The sequence below is a fragment of the Corylus avellana genome, chromosome 6, assembly GCF_965113065.1.
Source record: "Corylus avellana chromosome 6, dhCorAvel1.hap1.2, whole genome shotgun sequence".
Classification (NCBI taxonomy): domain Eukaryota; kingdom Viridiplantae; phylum Streptophyta; class Magnoliopsida; order Fagales; family Betulaceae; genus Corylus; species Corylus avellana.
In genome coordinates, this window is record NC_142495.1 from 6643963 (window position 1) to 6671304 (window position 27342).

General features: G+C 38.0%; 3 protein-coding genes across 3 annotated transcripts; 2 read left to right on the plus strand and 1 right to left on the minus strand.

Moving 5' to 3' along the window:
* Nucleotides 1-924: 924 nt before the first annotated feature.
* Nucleotides 925-13263, plus strand: LHY (Homeodomain-like superfamily protein). The gene is made up of 8 exons (XM_059601482.2): nt 925-1260; nt 1607-1632; nt 1859-2045; nt 2167-2278; nt 2529-2590; nt 10506-10730; nt 10843-12288; nt 12414-13263. The coding sequence occupies exons 3-8, from the start codon at nt 2007-2009 to the stop codon at nt 12825-12827; spliced, it is 2298 nt and encodes a 765-aa protein (XP_059457465.2). The 5' UTR covers nt 925-1260; nt 1607-1632; nt 1859-2006; the 3' UTR covers nt 12828-13263.
* Nucleotides 13264-13536: 273 nt separating this feature from the next.
* Nucleotides 13537-20392, minus strand: LOC132187239 (Protein kinase superfamily protein). The gene is made up of 13 exons (XM_059601484.2): nt 19876-20392; nt 19663-19780; nt 19235-19293; nt 18745-18809; nt 18008-18101; nt 17828-17908; nt 17560-17671; nt 17273-17327; nt 16861-17138; nt 16418-16782; nt 14264-14561; nt 14094-14164; nt 13537-14002 (listed from the first exon to the last, which is right to left on the minus strand). The coding sequence occupies exons 1-13, from the start codon at nt 20122-20124 to the stop codon at nt 13787-13789; spliced, it is 2061 nt and encodes a 686-aa protein (XP_059457467.2). The 5' UTR covers nt 20125-20392; the 3' UTR covers nt 13537-13786.
* A 3068-nt stretch (nt 20393-23460) lies between these two features.
* LOC132188551 (Protein kinase superfamily protein) lies at nt 23461-27342 on the plus strand. The gene is made up of 3 exons (XM_059603042.2): nt 23461-24402; nt 25524-25607; nt 26237-27342. Exons 1-3 carry the CDS (start codon nt 23583-23585, stop codon nt 27307-27309), a joined length of 1977 nt encoding a protein of 658 aa, XP_059459025.2. The 5' UTR covers nt 23461-23582; the 3' UTR covers nt 27310-27342.

Here is a 27342-nt window from a genome sequence, read left to right on the forward strand (position 1 = left end):
ATATGTAATAACATAGTCCATATAATGTTCAATATACCCTTAATTAGTTAATTGTATACACATTCGATCTATAATTAATAACATAGTCCATATAAATATAATGCTAGTTATATCTTTAATTAATTAATTATATACACATTAAATATATGATTATTATTGATTAATAACATAGTCCATAAACATAGTTACATTCTCGTGCAGTCGGGTCGGGTCAATTGATAATCGGGTCGAGCTCACGAGCCCTAAACGAGCCGGGCGAACTTTAAATGATCTCGACTTAAATGAGTCGAACTCACGAGCCCCCGTCGAGTTTAATCGAGCGAGTCGGGTATGTGTCGCTAGCTAATTGAGCGAGTTTCAATAGTAACGAGCGAGCTTGTACAGTGTCGAGCTCGAGCTCGATTCGAGTTTAGCCGGGCGGGTATCGAGCGAGCTGTCGAGTGTGTCGGCTCATTTACAGGCCTACAAAGAACGTCCATAACCTGAATGCCTCGTGCTGTTCCAACCTAGCACTACCAGCTTCTAGTTCTCGACCAAACGCCACGTGCCGGTTTTGGCAACAGCCACGTTGGTCAAACAAAGTGCGCTCGGCAACACCCGGTTTCCCGATTCCTTTAGGTGCCACGTGGGTAAGGGGCCCCACGCGCACAGCTGGAGGCGCTTTTACGTACTTAACCTCAGCCAAGGAGTTTGTGGACGAGAATTGAAGAGACCAACGTCAGGCCGAAATTAATTGAAAAAAAAAAAAAAAGAAATAGACGAAAATGGGAAAAAGTGCAAGGGGAAGGGCGTGAGCTGAATCAGCCACTATACCTTTGCCACTTGTCGTCATTTCGTGAAGCTCTCCTCTCAGTGTACCCTTGGGGCGCTTCGCAGCCTCAAATAAAAGCGAAAACATTTTTTTTTTTTTTTTTGTAAATAAGAAAAATAAATCTGCGAAGAAAATAGATAGTGGCTGAGATTGCTCCGTAGCCTCTAACTGCAAGTTTCTGGTGTTTAAGGTCTCAGGGAAACTCTCACTGCCTCTTCTTCTTCTGCTTCTTCTTCTTCTTCCCTGTGGAGCTCACCTTTTCTTCGCTCTCTCTTTCTCCGAGAAATTTGATTGTTTCCGCTTGCCAGATCAAAGTTTGAGGCATTCCGATCCACCATTGCTGGAAACTATGGCTTCTCCAGCGATTCCCCGGTGAGTTCACTCCCTATGCGTGATCCGAGTCATGTCCTTGCCTCCAGAGTTCTTCTCCACTATGGCTTTCTCGAAAGGTACTGTTTCCAATTTCTAAGTCGATTTAACTTTTCCTCTCTCTGTTTGGTTGCCGAGAAATTACAGCAAAATAAGTGAAAAACTGAGACTGAGTTTTTCGTTTTACGCTGTTTTGGATTTGAAAAGCTCAACTCAACTGAGTTGAATAGTCATGTTTGACAGAGTTGAGAATTGAAAAATCTGACATTAGAAACTCCACTTTCTTTTGCTTTTTCTTACGGTTTCTCGGTAAGCAAATAGAGAGACAACGTTACTGAAACGGTAGCGTACGCGTATTATAGAGAAGTGGATAGGTTGATGTATACTGATCAAAGTTTGTTTCTTTTCTTTTTTACATTTCTAAAGGTTTTGGCGTCTTCGGGTTCGTTTTGGTGAGGATTCTGAATAAGGAATTTTCTTTTAGTAGTTCTTTCGGAGAAGCGTCTCTCTCCGTTCTGGTGGATTCTTAAAATTATTGAAAAGATTTTATTTAAATATTAATTTATTTTACAGTATAGTACAAAGTGAAGTAGTTCGGAATTGGAATGCTAAACTGCGCGCATACTATACAGAGGCGGATCTCTACCGATGATTGTCGATTTTGTTTTTCTTTTGCAGTAGCATCAGCATATCAACTGTTGTTATTGACGACGGCGGGTTTAGTATTTATAGTATTCGAGGTGGCAAGAAACCAATGGAGGCTTTCGTTTGTTCCGTTGCTTGTTAGAGAGGATTTGAAGCAGCTGCTAGCTGCCCCGGTCCGGTAATGGACACATACTCCTCTGGGGAAGAACTGGTTATTAAGGTGATAGTAGTAGATAACTGGATGGCGGTTGGTTTAACTTTTGTTATTTTGACTGCTTGTTGAAATTTAAGTCATGTGTTAGAAGCTAAATGTGTGAATTATGAATTTCTGTGAATGGTAGACAAGAAAACCATACACAATTACAAAGCAACGGGAGCGATGGACAGAGGAGGAGCATAATAGGTTTCTAGAAGCCTTGAAGCTTTATGGACGAGCTTGGCAGCGGATCGAAGGTTTTACTTCCCTTGTTCCCTTTAACTTATTTATTTTTATCTTTTCTCATTTTTGTACATATAGTCATATGCAAATTGAATTGTGTGCATTCTATCGTGCAAACTTAGGATAATTGGGAAGATGTTTTGAGTTGAATACCTTTGGTATCTCCTGTTAGGAAATGCCATAAAATTCTCTTGTTATGTATTTTTCTCTTAATTGGAGATTCGTTGCTGTTCTCCCTTTTGTGTTTTACTTGGTGATGCGCAGAACATATAGGAACAAAGACTGCTGTGCAGATCAGAAGTCATGCACAGAAATTCTTTTCAAAGGTCAATCGCTACCTTCTCGCCTTATACTTGTATAAAATGTAATTTGCCTGTTGCGGACAATATTTATACTTTTGTGTATGGTTCCACTTCTGTCTTGAAGTACTGGTGATTGTTTTATTGTCTTATTATATTCCGTTTAGCTCAATTGTTGTGGATATAATTTTTTGGTGCTCTTATTTATCTATATAGTGCATTGAGAACTATTGCAGGAGTTTTGTAAGGGGAAAGGTTTTGTTGTTGTTGTTCTTACGTATGCTTGTTATGCGTAATGAGACAGACAGGGGAAGAAGAGGTAGTTCTTTTGGTGGTATTCCCCTTCTCTTTTGTCAGCACACATCCACACACACCATGTAAAGTTTAAATGTAAGAACAGAGTGGACGGTTGTGGGGTTGGGATGGGTTGCGTGGCCACCCCCAACGGAGGAGAGGGGGGTGGGTTGTGCAGCCACCACCAACAAGAGAAGGGAAGGGGTGGGGGTGTGCCCGAGCGACCATCCCCAATAGAGGACAAGATGGCCACCCCTAAGTTTCTTTTTTCTTTTTTTTTTCTTTTTTTTTTTCGGCTTTTGTTTTCTTTTTATGTTCTGAAAACACATTCTCATATTTGTACTTTTCAAAAACACTTACTTACCAAACAATTTTCTTTTATAGATCCCGTTTAACAACACTTTTCAAAAGTTGTCCTCACTGAAAATACTTATCAATTTTCACCTTTTCAAAAACTTTACCAAACACACCCAAGTTTTTTTCCTTCAGTATCTCTTTTCCTTGTAGATTTCTTCAGTATCTCCCAGATGGTCACTGAATTAACAATAAGCATTTTGTTATCCTGTTATGACATAGTAGCAACCTTTCTTTTTTCTTCTTTTATCCCAAGTGGTTGGGATTTATGTGTTTTTATAAGAGGGAATAATAGAGTAAGAACGGCAGTCATGAGGATGGTACCACATCACTAGTAGGTTGCCTGTGGACCTTCACACATAGAAACGGCTTCATCCTCAGGGAAGGCTAGCCTGGTAAAATCAAGGGGTCCCTTATTTTTTCCATTGAGAAGAAAAGATCATTTGAGAGGCCAAAGAGCTATTGAGCTGGGTGCTGGTGGAAATTGGTCAGCTACCAGTGAATATTTCTTTTATTAAAGGTCGAGGTGGCTTAACTATTTGGGTGTCTTAAGTATTCAAGATCTAATTCTAAGGATCGTTGGGTAACCTGAGGAGGCCCATTGGCATCTGAGTTAGGCACCTTTGTCATTAGGACGTTATAAAGACCTATTTTGAAAAACAATATAGGGTGAGGTTTAGTGGTTCACAGTTTAATCTCTTTGGTGCTGAAACTTGATGGAGTGTAGCAAAAGATTGTTTTCTTGTCTTCACACAAAATTCTACTTTCTAGGTTATGAGATAATATGGTTTTTATCTCTTCTGTGAATTTCACCAAATTAAGTAGACCCTTTGTCTTAGGATTGTATCATTCACAGTTTAGTTCATGTGCACAACATATATATAGTAGTTCATCACTCGCATAATATAATGGCTAAAATACTCTCTGAATATGATATTTCTCTCTTCTCACGAAGAAGGTATGATATAATGTTTTCCCATTAACTGCTTGGCCAGACCAGCCGCCCTTTTTATTTTATTTTACAGTGTGTGTGCATGTGCAACCATGTTTGGGTACGTGTTCACTAAAGTCACAGCGCTTTGATTATAGGTTGTATTTTAAACAATTTAATCGCATATGTAAGTTGTGAGTGCTGAATGAAGAACCCCATGATTCATCGTTACCTGATTAGAAGTGGAAGGAAATAAAATAAGAACATCATAAAACTCAGTCTATTATTTAAACCATGACATATAAAACGGCATAAATGAAGGAGATATCTTGAGGAGTATTTGTCAATTTAGGAGCCCACTAATTTTAGAAAAAAAGGGGAAAATTAATGTCCTTAAATGATTTTTGAGAAAGTTGCTACTGAAACTAAAAGCAAAGGGTACCACTGAGAGAGCTTAACTGCAGTTCAATTAACTACCAGTTTTGAGATATTCATTTTAATTTTCTAGGATGTGAAGGTGGCCCACCATTACATTGAGACATCTCTTGTTTCACATGCTCCTAGTCATGGAAATTTTGAAGAATCATAAGCACTGTTACCAGTGCTGGACAAATTGGGTTATGCTTTTGTGGTATTCCGTCCTTTCTAATGTATCATGTAAATGTAAGCTTACGTGGATAGAAGCGTTTATGAATGGTATGGCATGCCAAATACAGCTTGTATCCATGCTAGTCGAAATTCGTCTCCTAAGAAGTACTGGTATGGACAAGATATATAGATGTGATGTGATAAGGGTATAGCAACCCAACAACTCTTGAAAAACCAGGGTACAATACGGTTTGGACATGTTGATTAATTAATCAATAAATGAAATAACACACATTTAGAATAGAACACAACTATCATCCATGTTTAGTTTCACAGTAGTGGTCAAAAAATAAAATATTCATAAATATTCATTTATTAACATCAATCAATTTGCTATTTGGTGCTTCAAATTTTTAAAATAAAACATTTAAATCCCCTCTTCAAGTATTTGACCGAAAACATTTGAAAATATCATTTGGAACCCTGTTTGTTATTCAGAAGATTTTATTTTTGATCCCAACTGTATCACAATTGTATCCCCACTGTGCTAACCATTTTTATCAGGGAACTATAAGAGTTTTTATTTGATAATTGTTTTACCATCTTACGCATGTAAGGAAATAGTCATACATAAATAACTTCTGTTGGGTTTGAAAGTGAATTTGGGGAAGAGTGAGTTTGTTCTGGTATGGGAAGTCATGGAAATTACAGAATTGGTTGGTGTATTAGGGTGTAAGGGTTGGGCCTTTGCCTTTGACTTATTTGGGATTATCTTTTAAGGCGCAAAATGTGCGGAATTCTACTATTGAACAGGTTCAAAAGAGATTGACTAGTTGGAAGAAACTATATCTATCTAAGGGTAGGAGGATTAGGCTTTTGACGAACACCTTGTCTAGTTTATGTGCTTATTTCCTTTCTTTATTTACTGTGCCTGTCAATGTTGCTAATAGAATTGAGAAGTTGCATCAAAACAGAAGCGGGGAGGATTGGGGGGACTCTTATTTCGTTTGGAAGACTCAAATGTGGTGTCCTCTCCTATTAGTAATGGTGGGTTGGTTGTTGGGAAATTAAGTTTTTTTAGTCAAATTTTATTGGAGAAGCGGCTATGGTGTTATGGTGAGGAATAGAATCAGTTGCAGAGACGTATTATTGGAGTGAAGTATGGGGGATTATTAGGGTTGGTGGAGTTCTGTATAGGTTAGAGGGATCTCATAAGATGAGCTTGCAGAAGAATATTAGACGTTGGTGGGATTTTTTTTCATGTTTCATTGAGTTCTATAGTAGGTAATGGTAGGCGGGTTCAATTCTGGTACAATGCAGCAGGAAATGCTATTCTGACAGTAGTGGATCAGGGTATGCACTAGCACTACCACGAATAACTCTTATCAAAGGTATGTCATGTCGCATGGGGAGAGGGATTTGAAAGATTTGTTTCCGGATTTATTTCTTTTATCTCTTGTAAGGATGCTTTTGTTGCCTCTTATATTGAAAGATTGGAAGAAGGAGGTGCTCATCATTGGAATCCTACTATATGTGCATGCTATTCAGGACTGGGCATTGGAGACTTGGAGTCAGTTGCTTGTTGTACATTAATTTTCCTTTGGGTGATGGAGAGGATAAAATTGTGTTGGAGGTCTTCTTAGCAAAAAAGTAATATTTGCTTCGTCTTACTATCAATAAAAGTTTATAAATGATGCTTATTTTAATAGAATAAATATATTTATTAAAATATTTGAACCAAGAGAGATGGGTTCAAATGTTTATTTTTTTAATAAAAAAGAATTAAATTTGAAAAAAAAAATGCAAATTAAATTTTAAAAAATGTGAATTCAAATTTAAAGGTAACGTACAAAGCTAAATTGATAAATGTTTTAACTTTTAGAAAAATTTCCTCTATTTTGAGATTGTAACGGAAAATTTGAGATTCGTTCTTTTTATGCAGCTTTGGTAGGGAATTCTATTAGTGAGTTCCCATGAAGGAGCATATGGTGTACGGAAGTCTCATAATTTATTTGTGTGGACATTACCCTTGGGTAAAATCTTGACAATAGAAAATATTATTAGGTGGGGATTAATTGTGTATAGATTGGTGTTGTATGTGGAAAGATTCAGGTAATATAGTCTAGATGTTCTCTCTCTTCGGGGGATTCTGTGAATAATGCCGAAGAGGTTTGTTGAATTGCTTGCTTCTTGGAAATGGAAGTTTGGCCATCATAGAAGTGGAATATGGAGTGTTATCCAACATGCTCATATGTAGTGCATTGGGAGAGAATGAAATATCTAGATGATCGATGATGTATAACATTTTTTCATATCCCTTTGGTCTTATTTTAAAATGCAGTATGACTGGATGTTGGCTCTAGGCAGCATCTTGTGTTATTGGTTGTCTTTCTTTCTAACTTGAAGAGTGTAAAGATGGTTTAACAACTATATGGGATGTCATTATTGAGAAGATAGAACGTCGTTTGGCTGGATGAAAGTGGATGTATTGGTCAAAGAGAGAGGGGGGGGGGGGGGGGGGGGGGGGGAGTGTTGCCTTGATTAAAAGTACATTATCTAATATGCCTACTTACTTCACGTCTCTTTTTCCCCTCCTAGTTGGTGTTGTCAACCACATAGAGAAGTTGTAGTGGGACATTTTGTGGGGCAGTGTCGGTGAAGAGTTAAAATTCCATTTGGTTAATTGGTCTAAGGTTTGATCTCCGATATCTGAAGGAGGATTGAGGGTCCCTAATTTACTTTGTTCAGCCGAGTTCTTTTGGGGAAGTGGTTTTGACATTATGCTCATGAGAAAGAGGCCTTGTGGACAGTGGTAGTAGATTTTGAATATGGAAGCGCGTGGGCTGGGTGGTGTTCTAATGAGGTTCACAAGTCGTATGGAGTGGGGCTATGAAAGAATACCATGAGGAGTTGGGGGCAGTTCTCTAGCCATACTAGATTTGAGGCCGGTGATGGCTCGTGAATTCGATTCTAACATGATGTGTGGGGTGGGGATCAAGACCTTAGGGCAGCTTTTCTAACTTGTTCAGTTTGATTCGTTGCAAGGATGCCTATGTGGCAGACCATTTGGCGCTTTCTAGCGACTCTCATCAATGTAATATTAACCTTCTCAAAGCGGCTCATTATTAGGAGGTGGATCTCTTTACCTTGTTCTTTAATTTGTTATACTCCCTCAGATTGAGATAGGATGGCAAAGACAAGCTTTGTTAGGTACCTTCCAAACAAGGGTTGTTCGATGTTAGATCATACTGCAATGTCCTTACTCCCCATGATAACACTTTTTTTCATTGGAGAAGTATATGGCAGAATAAGGTTCCTTTGAGTGGTGTTCTTTGCTTAGTCAGCTGCCTTGGGGAAGATTCTAACTATGGATAATCTTAGAAAGCAGCATATCATTGTGGTTGATTGATGATGAATGTGTAAGAAAAGTGGAGAGATAGTGAACCACCTTTTACTCCATTGTGAGATGGCTAGTGCCCTTTGGAATACATTTTCAGCCTTGTAAGGTTGACTTGGGTTATGCCTAGTCAAGGAGTAGACCTTTTTGCCTGCTTGCAATTTGGTAGGCTTCAAAACGCCGCTATGTGGTAGATGGTTCCGTTGTGCCTTATGTGGTGTCTTTGGAGGGAAATAAATGGTTGCTGTTTTGAAGATCGTGACACTAAAGAATTTTTTCTTGAGGATTCTTTTTTATCTTTGGACAGCTGTCTTGACTTAAATATTTTTACTTTTGTGTTTTTCTTGAACTTTTTTCCTCTTTTAGCTGGGTGTTTATTTTATATACTTCTTGTGTACTTGGGTTGCGCCTTTTGCGCTATTTAATAAATTGTGCTTACTTCTAAAGAAAAAACAACTATTTTACCACTTCAAATTTAAGATGCTTTAACAACCAATCTAAAATAAATTCTCTGCTGTGTAAAGAGGTTCCTCACTAACTGATCTTGTATTTTCAACATTGTTGTTTTAAATAATTTCTTATCTACATCGTTCTGAATTAGGGCCAGCACTGGGTAATGACCTTTTTATAAATTATACTTCTCATTAGGCCTCTGTGTGTGTGTGTTTCGTTCTATGTGCACCTGGTCTTGTGTGCATGCTCTGGTGCATTCGCATATAATAAAAGTGCGCCTTGTTTCCTGATAAAATTGCAAATTAAATAGGGCAGGGAGCATGCTTATGAAATGCATATATCATTCTTTTTTCAATTTAAACGGATCCCCTTCTTTTAACCCATTATTTTGTCGCATCCTTAGTGAGCAAAGAAGTTGAACCTTGAATGCTCCTTGTACTCTCTCTCTCTCTCTCTCTCTCTCTCTCTCGCGCACCCTCTTTGGTAGTGATGCAATATTGGAGTCCTTTTGTTATTCCAGCAGGGCTGGAGCATTTGGAGTGCAACCAAAGGGGCCTACCACTTATTGTAACTGGAAGCCACCAACAGGCCGGAGCAACTGATTCTATGCCCTTTTGACCTTTACTCTTAAGTTTGGGGAGGCTGCTGTTTGTTTTGAAATCAGATAACAGAAAAAAAATTATATGTGTCATGAGGAGACCATGTATTCAGATAATCTAGGATATTATTGTCAATCTGGATACTTCAAATTAACTCAAAAGGGAAGTTACATACCCCACCTGAGCACAACTGCACAAGTGAAAAGATGAATATGTATGTCACTTGTCACTAGATGTGCTATCGAAGGAAATAGGGAAGTATGATGCCAGTAAAAGAAATAGGAAAGTATGATGCCAGTAAACTTAACGAAGTGATTTCAGTTCAGAGTTTTTTTTTTTTTTTTTTTTGTGGATTGGCACTTAGAGGTCAACCCAAATGAATCCATGGTGCATTCTCTGAAACTTCTGTTTCATCTAGAGAACAGGTCAAAAAATTATAATTCAAAGCAAATCCAGAAGCATAGGCAAATGAAACCCTATCTTACAATTCTTGGAAGAAAGGATGCGGTAGGTAATATGTCTTATTGAATTAAGTGGAGATTTATCATACCTGCTTTAGGATCATCAAGGCTATGTGTCTCAACTTTAAATTCCTATCTCATCCATTAGTAATGTTTACTTGTTATGGTTAGTCCATTCAATTTGATGGGATTGAGAATAGAGTAATTCGAATGAAGTACTTGTCACCATAGTTTCTGCTGACAACAGATGTAACCAATCTGATAACATAACTTACACGAGCAATATATAATATAAAATAAGTTATATGTGTATGCGTGTATATATATATATATATATATATAGGTTCAGATGAGCAATGTATAATGTGGGTAAATGTGTGCAAATATTGGGGGTGTCAATGGATCTCCCCTGTTCTCATATTAGATTTCTACCATTGGTTCAATTCGTCAAGTGGCTCTTACAACTTCAGGCCAAAAGCTTCTAGCTTTATTGGGAGTCTCTAAAGTCTAATTGCCGTAGTTGACTATATATGGAACCACTATCCTTTACCATGCTCCCTTCCCCTTAATTTCAACACTTCTCGACCATGCCATGACGTGAATATCTTATTTCATTCCATTCTTGATTTAAAAATGTCTCTTCGACATTGTTCTTCGTGCATTCATGCTAGGTACTTCTTCCCGAGCTTTGTTGTTGTTTTGGTGCTTACATTTTCAATGTATATTTTATAAGACACAGTAATCGAGCTATTCTAAAGCATTTGGGTTCTGACACTAAGTTATCTTTGAGGTTGCACTGCTGCTTTTAATGTGTTGGAGGGGAATACAAATCAGGAGGTTTTGCTAACAAATTCTCCACTTTCAGTTAGAGAAGGAGGCTCTCGTTAAAGGTGTTCCTGTAGGACAAGCTCTTGACATAGACATTCCGCCTCCTCGCCCTAAAAGGAAACCAAACAATCCTTATCCTCGAAAGACAAGCATTGGTGCTCCCACATCTCAGGTGGGTGCAAAGGATGGAAGACTTTTCACATCTGTTTCTTCTTCGCATTTTAAAGAAGGACTGGACTTGGAGAAAGAACCACTTCCTGAGGTTGATATTTCAATTTTGTTCTCTTAAATTCAGCCACCATTCTTGTTTCATCACTATTTTATTTTTTGGCCAAGAACATCACTTGTGCTTTTTTGTTTTGTTTTTTTGTTAGAAACCTAGTGGAGATGAGAAAGCAACAAACGCGAAAGATAATCAGGATGAAAATTGCTCAGAAGTCTTTACCCTTTTTGAAGAAGCTAATCATTCCTCTGTTTCCTCTGTAAACAAAAGTTCCATGCCCACTCCAGTTGCACTCAGAAATTCATGCATGTTAAGGGAGTTTATCCCTTCAGTGAAAGGGGCAATAACTTCGGATGAGATAAATGAATCTTATGTCACTGTTGAAGTTAAAGGAAATCAGAATTCAGAGAAAGCTGATACCAAACAGGCAGTTCAGGATACTGGCACAAGTAAAGGCTCAAAGTCGGAATATTCTAATGTTCCACATGAGAAATCGTATCAAGGTGAGAAAAAAGATGGTTTAAATTGTGCATCGCAAATGGATGAGATGCAAGCCACTCAGAATTACCCAAGGCATGTCCCTGTGCACGTTCTGGATGGAAGCCAAGGAACATGTACTCAAACTCCTTCCTCAGATATGTCATTCCAGGACTCCATATTTCACCCAATGGGAGAGGTTCATGGACATCCTAACCTGTTCTCAAATCCAGCTGCATCTGCTACTACTGTACATCAAAATAACGTTCCCAGATCTTCTGCTCATCAATCATTTCCGGCTTTCCATACTCCCTTTACCCCAATTTGCCATAACCAGAATGACTACCAATCATTCCTCCACATTTCCTCCACATTTTCAAGTCTTATCGTCTCTACTTTGATGCAAAATCCTGCTGCCCATGCTGCAGCAAGCTTTGCAGCTACATTTTGGCCTCCTGCAAATGTGGATTCTTCTGCAGATTCTCCTGCAGGCACCCAAGGAAGTTTTCCATTGAGGCAAATTGGCTCTACTCCAAGTATGCCAGCTATTGCTGCTGCTACTGTAGCTGCTGCAACTGCATGGTGGGCAGCCCATGGACTGCTTCCGTTATGTGCTCCTCTTCATACTGCGTATGCCTGCGCTCCTGCATCCACAGCTGATCCACCAATAGATGGTCAACCCCCAAAAGCCAAAACAGAGGGAGAAGAGAATGCTCGTCAAAATCCTCCCTTACAACAACAGGACCCAGATTTTTCAGAAACTGTGCAAGCTCAACATTCAGCCTCAAAATCACCGACTCGGTTATCATCAGACTCTGAGGAGAGTGGAGGTGCAAAGCTAAACACTGGGTTAAAAGCTACTGATAATGAGAATGCTGTAGCAGCTACTGAACTCCATGATTCAAACAAAACAAAAGGCAGAAAACAGGTAGACCGTTCCTCATGTGGTTCCAACACAACTTCGAGCAGTGACGTAGAGACGGATGCATTAGGGAAGCACGAGAAAGGGAATGAAGAGTCAAATGAACCTGATGCAAACCATCCAGCTTCTGAGACTAATAATCGCCGCTTGAGAATTGCCAGCTACATGAATGATTCCTGGAAGGCAGTCTCTGAAGAGGTAATAATAGGACAGTGAATCCTTTATTATATTACCCAAAGAAAATACATCTTTTTCTTATTGTCTTTTTTAATGTATGGCTTCTGCATTGAATCCTACTCTTGTTGCATAATTTTATTTCTTAGGGGCGAATGGCCTTTCAAGCACTCTTCTCTAGAGAGAGATTGCCACAAAGTTTTTCACCTCCACATGATGTGAAGAACGAGGGACATCAGACGGACAACATCAGAGAAGACGAGCAAAATGTAGATGAGAAAAATGGAAATTCATCACTGTTATTAGACCTCAACAACCAATTAGGCGGGGGGACTTGTTCTAGCCAACAAGGAAACTCAAACCTTGGATACAGCAACAATGGGGAGGAGGGGCTGCTGACAGTAGGGCTTGGACATTTAAAGCTTAAGGCTCGCCGAACGGGGTTTAAGCCATACAAAAGGTGTTCAGTAGAGGCCAAGGAAAATGGGGTGGCAAATACCAGCAGTCAAGGTGACGAGAAAGGTCCCAAGAGAATACGCTTGGAAGGAGAGGCCTCTACTTGATCTCCCACATTGCACACAATCAAAGGAAACCTTTGTTGTTGCATGTGATTTCTGATTTTCATGTATCTATGTTCTATTCTGTTCCATTCGATGTCCAGCTCACGAAACTTGTCGTGTAGGTGTGTGTAGTATATTATGTCTCCAGTTGCTCATATACTCTTGAACCATGACACTCAACTTGAAGACTTCCGTAAATAGACTTAGATAAGAATCGTTTAATACGTACAGGCCTTTATCTGGTCACCTTAGTCTAAAGGTTTGTCTGCAGCATCTACTAAAATTTTTTGGTCATCACATAGGGATAGTGTGAGTGTCCCAGGAGGAGTACAAGTGAGCTAAAAAGCCTGTTGATTCTAGAGAACAATTAAATGTGACATGCTTTTAGCTCATTACTACTGCACCACAATTTCTCTGATATATATGCACTTGATATCAACCATGCCTAGTTTCTTCATCTTGCAATTAGCTCTGATGCATTTAAATGCACAATTGTTTTAACTTTTAAGCAATACCTGTTTTGTGTAAGATGAATAAAAAGGTAATGACAAGCAACTAGAACCTCGTTGCCAACAACTGGAAAACATGCACATGCAGCTACAAAAATCCCAACTGTACAAGTTTCTTTTTTTCTTTTTCTTTTTCTTTTTCTTTTTTTTTTGACTGAAGTTTCTTTTGCCATTTATATTCACATTGTTGTCTGGACAAAGAATAGATAAAATATTATTTACACAAGCTCAGGCAATGGAGGCCATCCTCCCCTCCCGTTCTAGATGGCCGACAATCAATTATATATGCTTCCCTGTACATTAGACACCTGTCAAGTATTTCCGTCATCTAGTCCCCAAAGAAAAAAAGAGTTAAAAAATTTGTACAGTTGCAGCTGACTGTGCTGCTCCAGTAATCAGATATCCATTAAAGCTGGTTTTCTAATGACTGCTGTATAGAGCCAGTAATATCTTTTACTCGGGAGGAGAAGGCTGTGGCATCAGGAAGTGAGTCAGACGGGATTGCAAGTTGATAATGTAAAGCTCAATTCGCTTCTTGTTAGCAGGAGTTAGTGAAAAAGGTGGATTCAGTGGCAGGGATGTTGCTTCTCCTACAATAAATGAAAGCAGAAGCATTGCTTTAGAGTAGGATGCTGCTGCGCTACCCTTGTTCTCCATATACTCGTCAACCTGAGCAAAGGCAAAAAAGATTTATATTCAGGCAAGTACCGATTCATTTATGGAAAGGGATTAGAGGGTTTAGGGCCATTTATTTACTTACAGCACCATTAGTCCCAACAGCAAGTGCTTCTCGGTATATGATTTCCATTGCGTCTGGCATCTCGGCACCGCCTGCAATATATTTAATGTACTATTATATTAAATTGCAAAGCCAGTTTTGCAAATGGAGTGACATAAAGCATTATTACAGAAGGTTCAAAGGAGCCTAACCATCCATGTGACTGACATGATCCGATGCCTTCTCTGCCCGATCAAATGCAGCAATAAACCCTTGTTCTGCCCACGAGGAAACAGATGAAGGCCTGCTAAAATCTATATGGTTTTCTGTGTTTGGTGACAAACCTGCAGCTTCTGAAGAAGGTATGGGCTCATTAGTGGAACTGCTTGCAGGTAATTCACCTTCTGCGGTGGAGGCCATCCAAGAGCTGCAAATTTGAAGAGCTTTCTTCCATAGAGCCAAAACTACTAGTTCAACTGATAATGATTCTTGAAAAAGTCCTGCATTATACTGCAAGCAGTAGCAAGTACCAGTCAGATGTGAAAACTCAAAATGCATTTTAAAGCAGAGAAATGGTGCATTATACTCCGGTTATAACATTAAAAAAAAAATGATGAATTAAGTAAATTGACAATAAAATAAATAAATTTAAACTTACTTCAAGTAATAATAACAAGAGAAATCATGTATTAAAAAAGCACAACATTGACGAAAACAACAATGTGCAAGACTTTTAGAACGAATTAGACACATGTACATGCGCTAAAGTGCTTGGAAGAATCATGTATAATACTTATACCGTTGAACTAGTAATTATAGCACATAGAGAGTTGTAGTTCCTGCACAATTGCCCATTCATTCAGAAACTACAAGCTAGCTCTTATTGAAGAGCAGTTGATTGCTGAAATTAGTTATTTATGCCTTTCAGGATAGGAAACAATTAACACTCCCACCATGAATTCAAGTATTATACAAAAGTTCGCCCAACAATAAAAAATAAGAATAAACCCAGCCAGACGAAGGTGAGCTGGATAGAGCATCATGAATCTTGGGGAGATGGAATGCATGAAAGTCGAGTCACAAGCAGGAAAGACTGACCAAGGCCGACTAGCAGAGTAGTGGATAAACAAACAAATCAATGGGAGAAGCAATAGATCCCCTACTTTAACCTGCAAGAGATACTACTACTAATACAACCCAAACCTGATTAATCCCTCTGTCAAAGCTTTGTTTGAGTTCTCAACCATAAATCCACCTCAAGCCCTCGCGGAAACGGATCCTCTCCATTTCAAAATCCCTCCATTTCCTTCATTTAGTGCATTTTGAAGGGTAGTGTTGTCCAAAAGTTTTAATGATGGTAGTGCATTAAATGCAATATCCTTCAAAATACACTAAATGGAGGAAATGGAGGGATTTTGAAATAGAGAGGATCCTTTTCCCAAGCTCTAAGGGTAGAAATCCAAGCTATTTCAGCTCTCCCGAGTCTCTGGCCTCTATAACTATAAAATTGGATAATTCTACAGGTGTAACTGCGAGTCCACAGTTTAGCAAGTAAATGCAACCAACCATGTTGTGCGTGTGCTTGAAGCTCTTTAAAATTTTCCCTCTTTCTTGTTAATAATGCAAGGAAAATCCTTTTTACTAGATATACAAAATGAGAGAAACTTTTCTATTTTTCAAAACTTCCCAGACATGAACATATTGTAATAAATACATTATATTTTTACTGAACTAGTATTTCCCTTAGCTTGTTTCAAACTCCCTACCCTGTTTGACCGAAGGTGTTGAGTGTCCTCCCTCATTCAACTAAAAAAGGTCGAGCAAACCACCTCGCTCAACTAAGGCTTCAAATAATTGACCCAAACAGATTGGGTTAGCTGAATGTCCTCTCCCCTTCAACCAAAATGGTCAAGCATGCCACTGTGCTCAATTAGAGCTCCACAAACTAACCCTATACAAATTAGGTTTGTTGAGCCACCACCACCCAGCTCAACTCCAGGCAACAAATGATTTAACCACATTCAATTTAGGAACATTGAGCATACTACCCCCGCTCAACATAGAGTTTCAAACATATAATCCCCGATCGAAATGGTGTGCCTTGGGTAAGCTTTCATATTGCAACTTTATACTTCTTTATTCAAAAGCTACCGTTGAAAATAACTTTTAAATATACACTTCGTGCTATGTATACTATTCATAAATCCTTTTGAAAACCTTTTCTCAATTATGTTGCAAGTATTATAGAGAGAGAGAGAGAGCATTGACTCCTTATATTGCAATGTATATGTATACATTGTTGTAATACCATCTGACTCATTCATGAGCATAATATCCACTAATGCCAAGAGCATCAAATAACTAACCTTTTCTTGTGATAGTTCTCCAAGAGCCTGAACATACTGATGTAACAAGTGGAGTCTAGTTGAATGATTCAATATGGTTAGTCCTTGCACTTCCCTTAATATAGATGATGCACTTGGTGCCACCAAGAGATTTGATCCATGGCTTTGTGCACTTGCTGGACAACCCAGAGAACTATCAGCCAGCTCCATTGTTGGCATTGCAACACCTAAATCCCAGTCATTTTTCCTTGAAGGACAGACAGAAACTCTGGTGGTGGATTTATCTTGCAGGGAAGTCCCAAGGTAATAAGAGAAAGCCTCCATTGAAGCAAAATGAGCATTGACTAAGACATAACCTTTCTCAATAGACTCCATCGAATCAGAAACTGGATAGATAAGAAAAAATAAGTAATTTCAAACAAAGCATGAGCATATATGGAAACATCCTAAAAAGAGAAACAGACCTTGAAGCTGCTCTGATGAACATGCACCACCATCAACAGATTTCCTCAGCCTACCACTTGCAATATTTGGTGTAAACCCATGAACACTCTTAGTGATGGATGTATTGACACAATCTTTCCCTTGCTTTTGTATGTTCTGATGTACAGATGTAGTAGTTATTGCTGAGTTTCTGCTAGATAACTTCATGGGATACCCAGAATTTAATTGCAATCTCTCATCAGAGGCAGTAGAACTGAAAATCCCAATCATTGATTTTATTGGTGGAAGTGTAGCTGGCCTACAGATTACAAGATAAGAGTTTTAAAACCTTGATCCCCAAACAACCAAAACATAATGGGCTTCCAGTCAATATGAAAAAGAAATGTGCCCCAAACCAATGCCTTATAAAAATTAGAAGCTAGAGATTATAACCTGTACTCCCCTAGGAACCTGTGATTGAAGAAGTCCTTGAATGTTATTCGCTCAACTGCAAATTGAAGTTCAAATAAATATGGATGTTTCAGGATGAGCTATACTGGCAAACTCTTGAGATTTATAATGACTAATAGTGGAACAATAATTTGAACTGTTGAGCTGTAAATCGTAAATAAAAATAAATGTGCACACCCCCACGGCCCCAATAACCTTCCCCACCCCCCCAAAGAATCCCCTTTTCCCCGACAAAAGACATGCACAAATGAAAATCCCATCAAAAGTACCTGGGTTTTTACGTAATAGGCTCCTGCAAAGATCCACACAATCTGGATGTAGTTCTTCCAAAGCACCTTGCGGAAACCGCAGCTCAGTCGAGGTTAAAATGTTCTGAAAAAGCTGCAATACAGAAACTAATCAGAAAAAGTATGAAATAGTACTGAAAACAAAAGCGCCCATATTGATATCCGTCCTAGTAGCTTTATAGGCTTGATCAAATATAGAAAATCTTATGATCTTTCAGATAGTAATTAATCTTATAATTTCTCAAGAAACCTGAAATTGACTATTGCCATGGAATGGTGGCTTCCCAGTCACCAGCTCGAAAAATATTGCCCCAACACTCCATAAGTCAGCCTGCAGGCAGCATAATAATAAGTAAAGATAACACTGTAAACGAACAACTACCTACAAGAAGATAAAACTGAACGTGACTTCAGTTTTACGTTGCATCACCTTTGCATCATACTTCTGGTTCAGAATAATCTCTGGAGCCATGTATAATGGTGAACCACATAGGGTGTCCGCCAAGCCTTGGGGCAACAGGGACCTGAGAAACAAGGCAAGGAAACAATCAAGTGTAAATGATAATTTGATATATTTGGCATATTATCGTTTTATTTTATTTTTTGCTTAATAAAAGTGACAAGAGGTTTCAATTTCTGCCAGCCAACTCAATCTGCTTGAGTAATATTTTGAATGAACTAGAGTTATCTATAGACCGTGTGCGCCAAATTTGATAGACTTATTTCATTTTTTAAAAAAAAATATCGACTTTCAGCACTCAGTGGTATTTAATATTTTTGCAAGTTACAGATTTCCAAATTGTATAGGACAAATGTTTATGAAAAGTTTGGGAACTAGAAACGCTGATACAAACAGAATAATCTTTTATACCATATGATCACATTTAAGACACAAGAATGACCCAAGGGTTTAACTCGATAACTTAAAAATTTAGTGGAAATATATGACCCCAGACAAACTTTGCTGGATACGTGTAGGCAAGGCAAACAAATTGGAATAAGTTTTTGTTGAGCTGGCTTATGTTAATGATGACCTTTCCATTCTAAGGAACTGCATAGATAAAAATAAAAAATAAAAAATAAAAATCTCTTGGTTGCAGCAGAAAATGTCACATCAATGCAGAAATGCTGTTGGAAGTATTAAACTTCTTATCAAAAGAATTTTACCTTGCAAAACCAAAATCACCAATCTTCAAAAGTGGAGTCCCTTCCCTAGTTGACAAGAGCAAATTCTGCAAATTTGAGAAGAATCAGCAAGACTTGAACCAAACACAAAAAATGTTCAATTTGTTACCAAAATCCAGTTACCATCATAAAGAGAAATCTAATTATGGATGTCACTTGGATTTACCAAATTGTCCCTCATGAGATATAAAGTATTGAATGATAATTAGGTTAACATTTAATACAGGGACTCGTCTGGTACAAGTTAACCATAAAACAGACATCTTACTTGTGTGAAAACTTCTCACAGCCTAAATGAATAGGGACGACAGTCCCACAAATTTATAAGGTGTGCGTCATTAGCAAAACATTCTAATACGGGAGAAATATAAACGGCTAGTGCAAAGGCTCTACATTTGACTTTAAGGAATAACATCATATCAATCAAATGAGGAGATATTTGAAATTCCAGCTGGAGGAGAAGCATAAGTACCTGCGGCTTCAAATCTCTGTGGATCAGGTGATTTTCTTGAAGTACTTGCAATCCTGCGGCTGCAAAAGACAATCCAAATTGAACAATCAAAAGTCCAACAATGTTATTTTATTAACACATGCAAAAAATCGTAAACATGGGAAATAAAATGTAGTAAGCTATTAAGAATCGATACTTTGGAACATATCCACTAGCCTATTCAGTAATCACATCGATGTGATTGCGATTAACATCCTAAACTAGTCATAAGGCTGAGTTAGGCATATACCCTGTTGTCTAACCACTAAACCACTCACTTGGTCTAACTGAGCAGCCGAAAAAGAGTATCATTAGGGTGAGGCACGTACCCAATTGCCTTAACATTAAAAAACATGAACCGATTGTAATTCAAGCAGCCAAAAAGTAAAGTTAATGTTGATCATATATACCCAATTGCCTCATAAAGTATCTCGCAACGGCCTCGGAAACTTTGCCGTAGCGATGAATGTAGGCCGCTAGGTCACCACCATCGCAATACTCCAAAACAAGGTAAATTATATCATCAATCTGCAACCAACATAACATTCACGTGCAGTTAATAATTGCCATGAAAGAACAATGTCTAACGCAAGCAGACCTTGGAAACCAAAAGCGTGTTATACCTCGAAGGACTCGAAAAGGCGAATGATGTTTGGGCTATTGATGGTGCCGAGAATGGAAATCTCTTTGCGCAAATTGTTACTGACTTTTGGGCAAAGTTGTTTCATGTTAATCTCTTTGACAGCGACCTCTGCACCCGAGTAGCGGTGCCTGGACCGCCAGACCACGGCGAAGGAACCCGACCCGATTCTCGGACCCAGTATGTAGTCCCCTATCAAGCGGGGATGGTGTTTGGGTTCTCCAAGATCCATGTCTTCTTCTAGAAGCAACCAAAACCACCCGACCAACAGAGTTGGGTCTTCTTCTTCTCGATCAATTGTGCGACATCAAATCAGGCGGTTCTGTTTTTGAAGGGTTTGCGGTGTTGGGTATAAGGGTGGTCATTGAATTTGAATCCAACAAGGATTTTGGTCTACGTTGGACTCTCTTAATGCATTTGTGCGGAAACGACGCCGATGTTGTTTCCAGGCAGAGGGACACTACTGTTTTGGTCCTTTTTGATCTTTTTTAGAATAGAGAGACGGAGAGCTGCCGGTTGCTGAGTGGATATTTAGCTTATCTAATATCTACCACTGGTAAAAACCTTTTCTTTTTTTTTTTTTTATTTACCCCTGGTTGGATATTATTGCCGAGTCGTCGTGTGGTTGGATAATATTTTTTAACCTTTTATTATTTTAGTTTAAGTAATGATTGGTATTATATTTTTTTTATCCTAATATAAATTGTTTTGATAATGTTGATATGAAATTCTAAATTAATTATTGAATTTTTATTCATTCAATTCAAACGTTAATTTAGAATTCCACATCAACCTTATCTGTCTATCACTTTGCTTTTAATTTGTTTTCTCTATGTTTTAGGAACACTCTTTGTTTAGGGTCTCTTTCCCATTTACTTTGGGGGTATGGGCCTTGTTTACCTTTTATCCTTTCTCTTTTATAGTAATTTTTTTTTTGTTTCCTTTTTAAAGTGTTTCTTTTTATAATATTTGTACATTTGGATATGATTATACTCCTATAATTTTTCAAGTAATGTTGCTATTGTACAAAGGCAGTAGTGTAACATCCCGTAATTAGCTAATAATTAATTTGGAATGTTACTACTCCATTCACAAGCACCACATAGTAATCAAGTCTAATACATTCCAAAAGAAATATTAAGTACCGAAAGCCGTTTAGAAAACTATATAGTGTGTCCTCAAAGAACTATATATGAAATGATGAAATCAAGCTTAGGCAACTGCATCTACCTTCCGGTCCTCTTGCTCGACTTCTAGGACCGGCTTCTCTATACCGTGTTGATTAAAGATGGCATCCTTGCCGACCTAGATTTTTCTAATTTTGAATCTTGTGTTAGAAGGAAACTTCCTGCTAAAACTAGAAAACAAAAGGTTGGCAAGTGAGGATGTTATGCAGCTAATACATACCGGCATATGTGGTCCCATTACTCTTGTTGGCTTGCAAAATTATGAGTACTCATCACCTTTTATTGATGATTATTTTTGTTATGTTCACATTAAACTCTTTCATGAAAAGTCAGACTTATTGGAAGCATTTAGAAATTTGAAAGCTATAGTAGAGCTTCAGAAAAAAAACAAGAAGATGAAAGCGATTAGATCAAATATAGGTTATGAGTATTATGGAAGATACGATGAAACTAGGAAAAATCCAGGACCATTTGCAAGGTTCCTTCAAGCATGACGTCCTATATTATTTGGGTGTGAAAAAGTTGATGTGTTTATATGGAATATGTTTTCTCTAAATGATATGAGACATTTTAAGGTAAACCCAATAATAAAATCATGCGAGCTTGGCTCAAAACAGATAATATCATATCATTTAGGGTAGGATGGTACATTAGATGTCTTGATATTACTAGGAAGCTTTCATCTTTTTTCATTTTTCCTACTACCCAGAGTTTCTCCAATCTCTCTAAATCATCGGAATTAATATGGGGTATCGTGGAAGCCTAGGATTTTGTTGCCTATAAATACTTGTTATAGACAACCTAAAACGAAGTTTTGTTATATTTTATATTTTATCGTAGGAAGATTACCTAGTGTACGTGGAAGCCTAGGATTTTGTTGCCTATAAATACTTGCTATAAACAACCTAAAACGAAGTTTTGTTATATTTTATCAGTTTTCAATAAGAATCACTCAAAGTTTGAGTTTTTCTCATATTTTTTTCAATTCCTTGATAGACTCTAGATTTTTTAGAAGAATTATGAAATATTTATTGTTTGTCTTTGCAAGTCTACTACGTCACGCTACATTACATACTCAACATGAAATGATGATACAAATCTCAAGTAGAAGCATATAAATACATTTTTTCTTGCTTGTGAATGTGTACAATTAACTTTGGTGTAGTTGATGTATGACCAATTGTTTGTTGTTGTATTATTTGTTCACATAAATAATTAGCCAAATCAATCACTATCGATGCAACTTTACTGCAAATTAAGGTAATCTTGGCCGTGGGCTTCAGTGTCTAAGAAGTCAATAAGGATACTTTCCTTCTATCTGAAGCATTCGAAAACCAGCTAGCCCAAGATTGTGTTAGGGCATATTTGTAATTGCGTTTGAGTGGCCTAAAAATATTTTTAACATTCAAAAAATTCGTTTGAAAAGAAAAAGTACTCATTTGGTAAAAAAATTAAAAGCGCTTTTAAGAATCTAAAAAGCCTAAAAATGACCAAAATACACTTTTAAGAAACTTTTTCTCAAAAGCGTTTTTTTCCTAAAAGCGTTTTTTTATTTAAAAGCTTTATTTTTTAAACGCAATTCCAAATATGCTCATAATCCTCAAACACCTCATGTATCTTCCGACCTCGTAAGTTGCAAGTACAGAAGCATGTAATTTGTCTCGACCTCATTCTCATGGGTCTTGGGAGAGATGATTTCATTCTAGCTAGTACACCAAATGAAGGTCCACTTTGGCCTTGTTCAGGCCACCCATTTAGCATGTGATTATGCCACACGACCCGGCAAAATTTGGCATCCCAACACGAACCTCACTCACAACAGTACCAAGAAGCTAGAGTTAGCATACACATACATATATACAAAATTGTTTTCCATTTGCACCACTTTCATGCCAGGGTGAAGCTAACTGAGCCTTATGTGAGCACAGATGCCATTTTGAGTGCCCACCACGCGTGTTCTTGGAGGTTGAGGATCTTCTCTTACATGCTATATATATATATATATATATATATATATATATATATATATAGCAGATGATCAGCATTTTCAAGATATATACATATTATAGATCTGACATTCCGTAATTCTCAAACTAAACAATTTTGTATACAATATTGTTTACAATTTATATCTATCCAATCTCGAAAACCATGCAAATTCATATAAACTAAGTCCCATGCAAGTTTTTAATAAAATAATGGTGCCTGAAATGAATTGAAATGCTCGCACATCGGCCGTGCTGATCACATAGAACACACCATCCCATGCTGTACAAGCTGTAGCCCATTCCGCAGACCAATCTTCTCACCCTTCCCTAAATTCTATGCCCTCCCTCCTCAATGCACTACTACCTGTCTGATCTTGCCACGTTGCTATCTCCTTCTTCCTGATTGTGGGTCTTATCTGACATGCCAAACCATATGATCATCTCTTTTTGTTAGAGATATATATCCTGCCACTCAAAATATTTCAACAGGCCGGCACTACCATAGCAACATCAACATGCTCTGTTCTTCCAAATATTCTCTGCAGTCAACCCTTTCACTACAAATGCAACCTTTACTCTTTGCTTCCTGTGTTCTCCTCAGGCTTCTTAGCCAACTACCCATGTCTCACTCTCTTGCAGTTGCAGAACCACGACAAAATCAACAGCTACAAAATCACAGCAATGAAAAATGTGGGAGATTTCACATCCCATTCCCATTTCACTTGAATACTTCATGTGGGTCTGTTTCTAGTGCTTTCCATCTCTCTTGCTCTAACTCCACCACCCTTATTCTCAACATTGGCTCTGAAAGCTATCGGGTTCTCGAATTCTTCTCTGATGGGTTACTAGTGGACTTTCCAGGTTCCTCTGCCTGTCGTCAGTATAACGATTTGCACTCCTTCAGTTTCGGTAGAAACGATTACTTTGCCGTGGCGGTTGATAATGTCATTGGCTTGTATGATTGTGAGGATTCTTCATTGTGTAAAGCAGAATGCGAAACTATTGACTTGCCTGATTGTGATGGCAGTGACAGCGTTTCCCCCGCCTGCTGCTACCCCCTCTCCGATCATAGCATCTGGCATGTTGGCGATGGATTTTCAGGATTTTCCAAATTTGGGTGTAGAGGGTTCTCAAGTTGGGCTGTTCTGAGAGGGACTATTTCAGGTAAGCGTGGAGTTAAGTTGGAATGGGCTATTCCAAGGAACTCATCCGGGGGAGTTTGTGCTACCAATTCATACATTGTCAATGCTACAGCAGTTGAAGGAGGGGTAAGGTGCTTGTGTCAAGATGGGTTTATTGGAGATGGATTTGCAAATGGAGGCGGGTGCTTCAAGTGTGAGTACTTGTTCAATTTGTTTTCATCATGGACAACTTTATCCCTTTCCTTGAAATTGCCTGTGAATTAAACCATCATATGTGTTTGGTTTGTTGAAATTATCATCCACAGATCTTTCAGTGAGTATGATGTGTTTGAGTGGCTCTGAATGTGGTAGTATTAAGAGAAATCTTACCACTAATTGTATTCGAAAGTTCATGGTAGATATCTTTGTGATTCCATTTCATGATAACTGAATATAGGTTAGTTTGATGTATGAAGATAATGATGAGAGTGTAAGTTAGATGTCAGATGTTAGCACTCATTAATAATTGGTGCATCCCACTGACATCATTATTGCATGTCATAATGTTTTAGACAATGCTCATCAGTCATCATGACAGCTGCAACATACAAAAATATTTAGGATTATTTATTTATTTATTTATTTATTTTGTGATTCACTAGTGAAAGACACCAGGTCTTTCATAAGCCACAGCCAGACTATTGCTGTTGCTGCAGTACTCTGTGTCTTACTAATAAGTATCTGTATGTTGTGTGGGCCATTCTAGACTCCATTAGGAACCTAAAGGAATTTGAAATTAAAATAAAAAATAAAAAAATAAAAGTTAATTAAATTGACTTTAATACCATGAATGAAGTACTTAAACATCTGTAGAAAGGGAACCACAAACAGAATATCATCCAATTAACATGTTCTGATTATGGCCTACCAATTGACATAATGGAAACAGTAAAATTGGGTGGATTCAAGCATTTGGTGCGATTTGGTACTGTTATCTACTGAACTTGTTTGATGTATTTAACACACATATCCAAGTATATGGTATATATATATCAGTGAATCCTATTCATCCCTCTCCTTCAAATTTACCTAACAAAACACAAGTGATATAAATCAGTTTACTGTATTATAACAATAAACTAAACTAATCCATTTGAAAAAGAAAAAAGAAAAAAAAGAAAAAATTATTGCTTGGGTACTTAATCATTTGAAAGTGGACATCTTTTAATTATGCTCTACTTGCTTGAATTTGCGACATTGTTATTGTTACTGATATTGCTAAAGACACCTCCCTGTAACTATGACATTCACATGTATTAGGCATGCCTTTGACAGCATGCATTAAGGATGGACGGGAAGCATATGGAAATGACTGCTACACCAAAAGACATGGTGAAAGGAAAGTAATAATTGTAGCCGGTACGTACTTAAGAATTACATCCTTATGTGCCTTATGATTTTCATATGAATTGTGGTTTGAAGATTTTGTTGCCTAATTTGTCAAGCACTTGATGGATAATTTAGGATAGTTCGAGGAACCCTATGCCAATGAAGAGATAACATGCTACCTCTTGAACTATACTGCTGGAACTCTAATGGAAATAGAATTGGAATTCTAATGAAAGTAGAAAACATCTTGCTGCTTGTTTATTCCTAGCTATGACTCTTGGAAAGAGTCCTCATCTCCATCCCTTTGCACTCCATTAGACCCGTAACAGGTATTAAAACATTTTTAGTGATTGTTCTATTAGATTTATATGAACACAAGGTTTTGGGTTTTGACTCCCATAGATCAATGGGAGAAATTGTCTTTTATTTATAATAAACAACATGCAACTCATCAGTTCTTACATGTTACAAGTACACTTATAAAACTCTTTAACTTCAAGTGATTTATATCTCAGGTAACTCCTCATTATTATTGCGACTCATATGACTTTTGTGTAGCCTTTTGACTCTTCTTATCCTCCAAGAATTCTTTTCTAATATGTTCAGTCATCTCAACATTGTCCCTGAGAGAATAACATCATAGCATCCTAACCATGCAGGAGTTCTAGCTCCAGTTTTCATAATTGCCTCCTTGATTGCACTTTTTTGTCTACTTAAGCGACGAGTTAAGCAGAGGAAATTTGCCCCTGACCAGGATTACTTTCACAGCACCATCTCATTCCGAAAAGCTTGTAGAACTCGACTATTTACTTACCATGAGCTAGATGAAGCCACTAAAGGGTTTGAAGATGGTCAGAAGCTTGTAGATGGCAGAAATGGCACAATTTATGCAGGGGTTCTTGGGGAAAAATGGCACATAGCTGTGCACAAGTTACAATGTGACAATGAAAGAGACCTACTTCAAGTCCTATCCCAAATTGAGGTTTTATCTGCTGTTCAACACAGGAATATGGCCCGCCTCCTTGGATGTTGTATCGACTCTGGCTACACCCCACTTGTGGTCTATGAGTATCCTGCAAATGGTACCTTGGAGGAACATTTACATCAAAGTAGAGAACATAATATTGGCCTTGACTGGTACAAGAGATTGCACATTGCTGCAGAAACAGCTAGTGTTCTTGCATTCCTACAGTATGAGATTTCTCCTCCCATCTTCCACCATTATCTCAAATCCGGTTACATCTTTTTAGACGAAGATTTTTCTGTGAAGATTGCTGGGTTTGGTCTACTTAGCTCAAGCCTTGGGAATGGTTCTAATTTGTATAACAGCTATGAAGATTTGCATTTGCAGGAAAATGATGTTTATGATCTGGGTTTGCTGCTTCTTGAGATTATTGCAGGCACAAATCACTTGGACATGCCAACTGTAACTTTGCAAAAAATAAGGTGTGGAAGGCTAGAAGAGATTGTGGATCCACTCCTTTACTATCATGAGCAGCCGCCTTTCCGCAGAGAGCAAATAGAGATATTTGCAGACCTTGCAACAAGATGCTTATTGTTTGGTGGAGATGGCAAACTTGGCATGATTGATGTTGCAAGGGAGCTGGTACATATTGCTAAAGAGAGCATGGATGGAGGTAGTAGAAGGGGTCCTGCACTAGAGGAAACATTTTCAAATTCCAGCCTCCTTCAAATGATATCAATGTCTCCTGATTCTATACATGTGCCTTGAATTCTTCTTTGATGATACTGCTGCCGGTGTCAC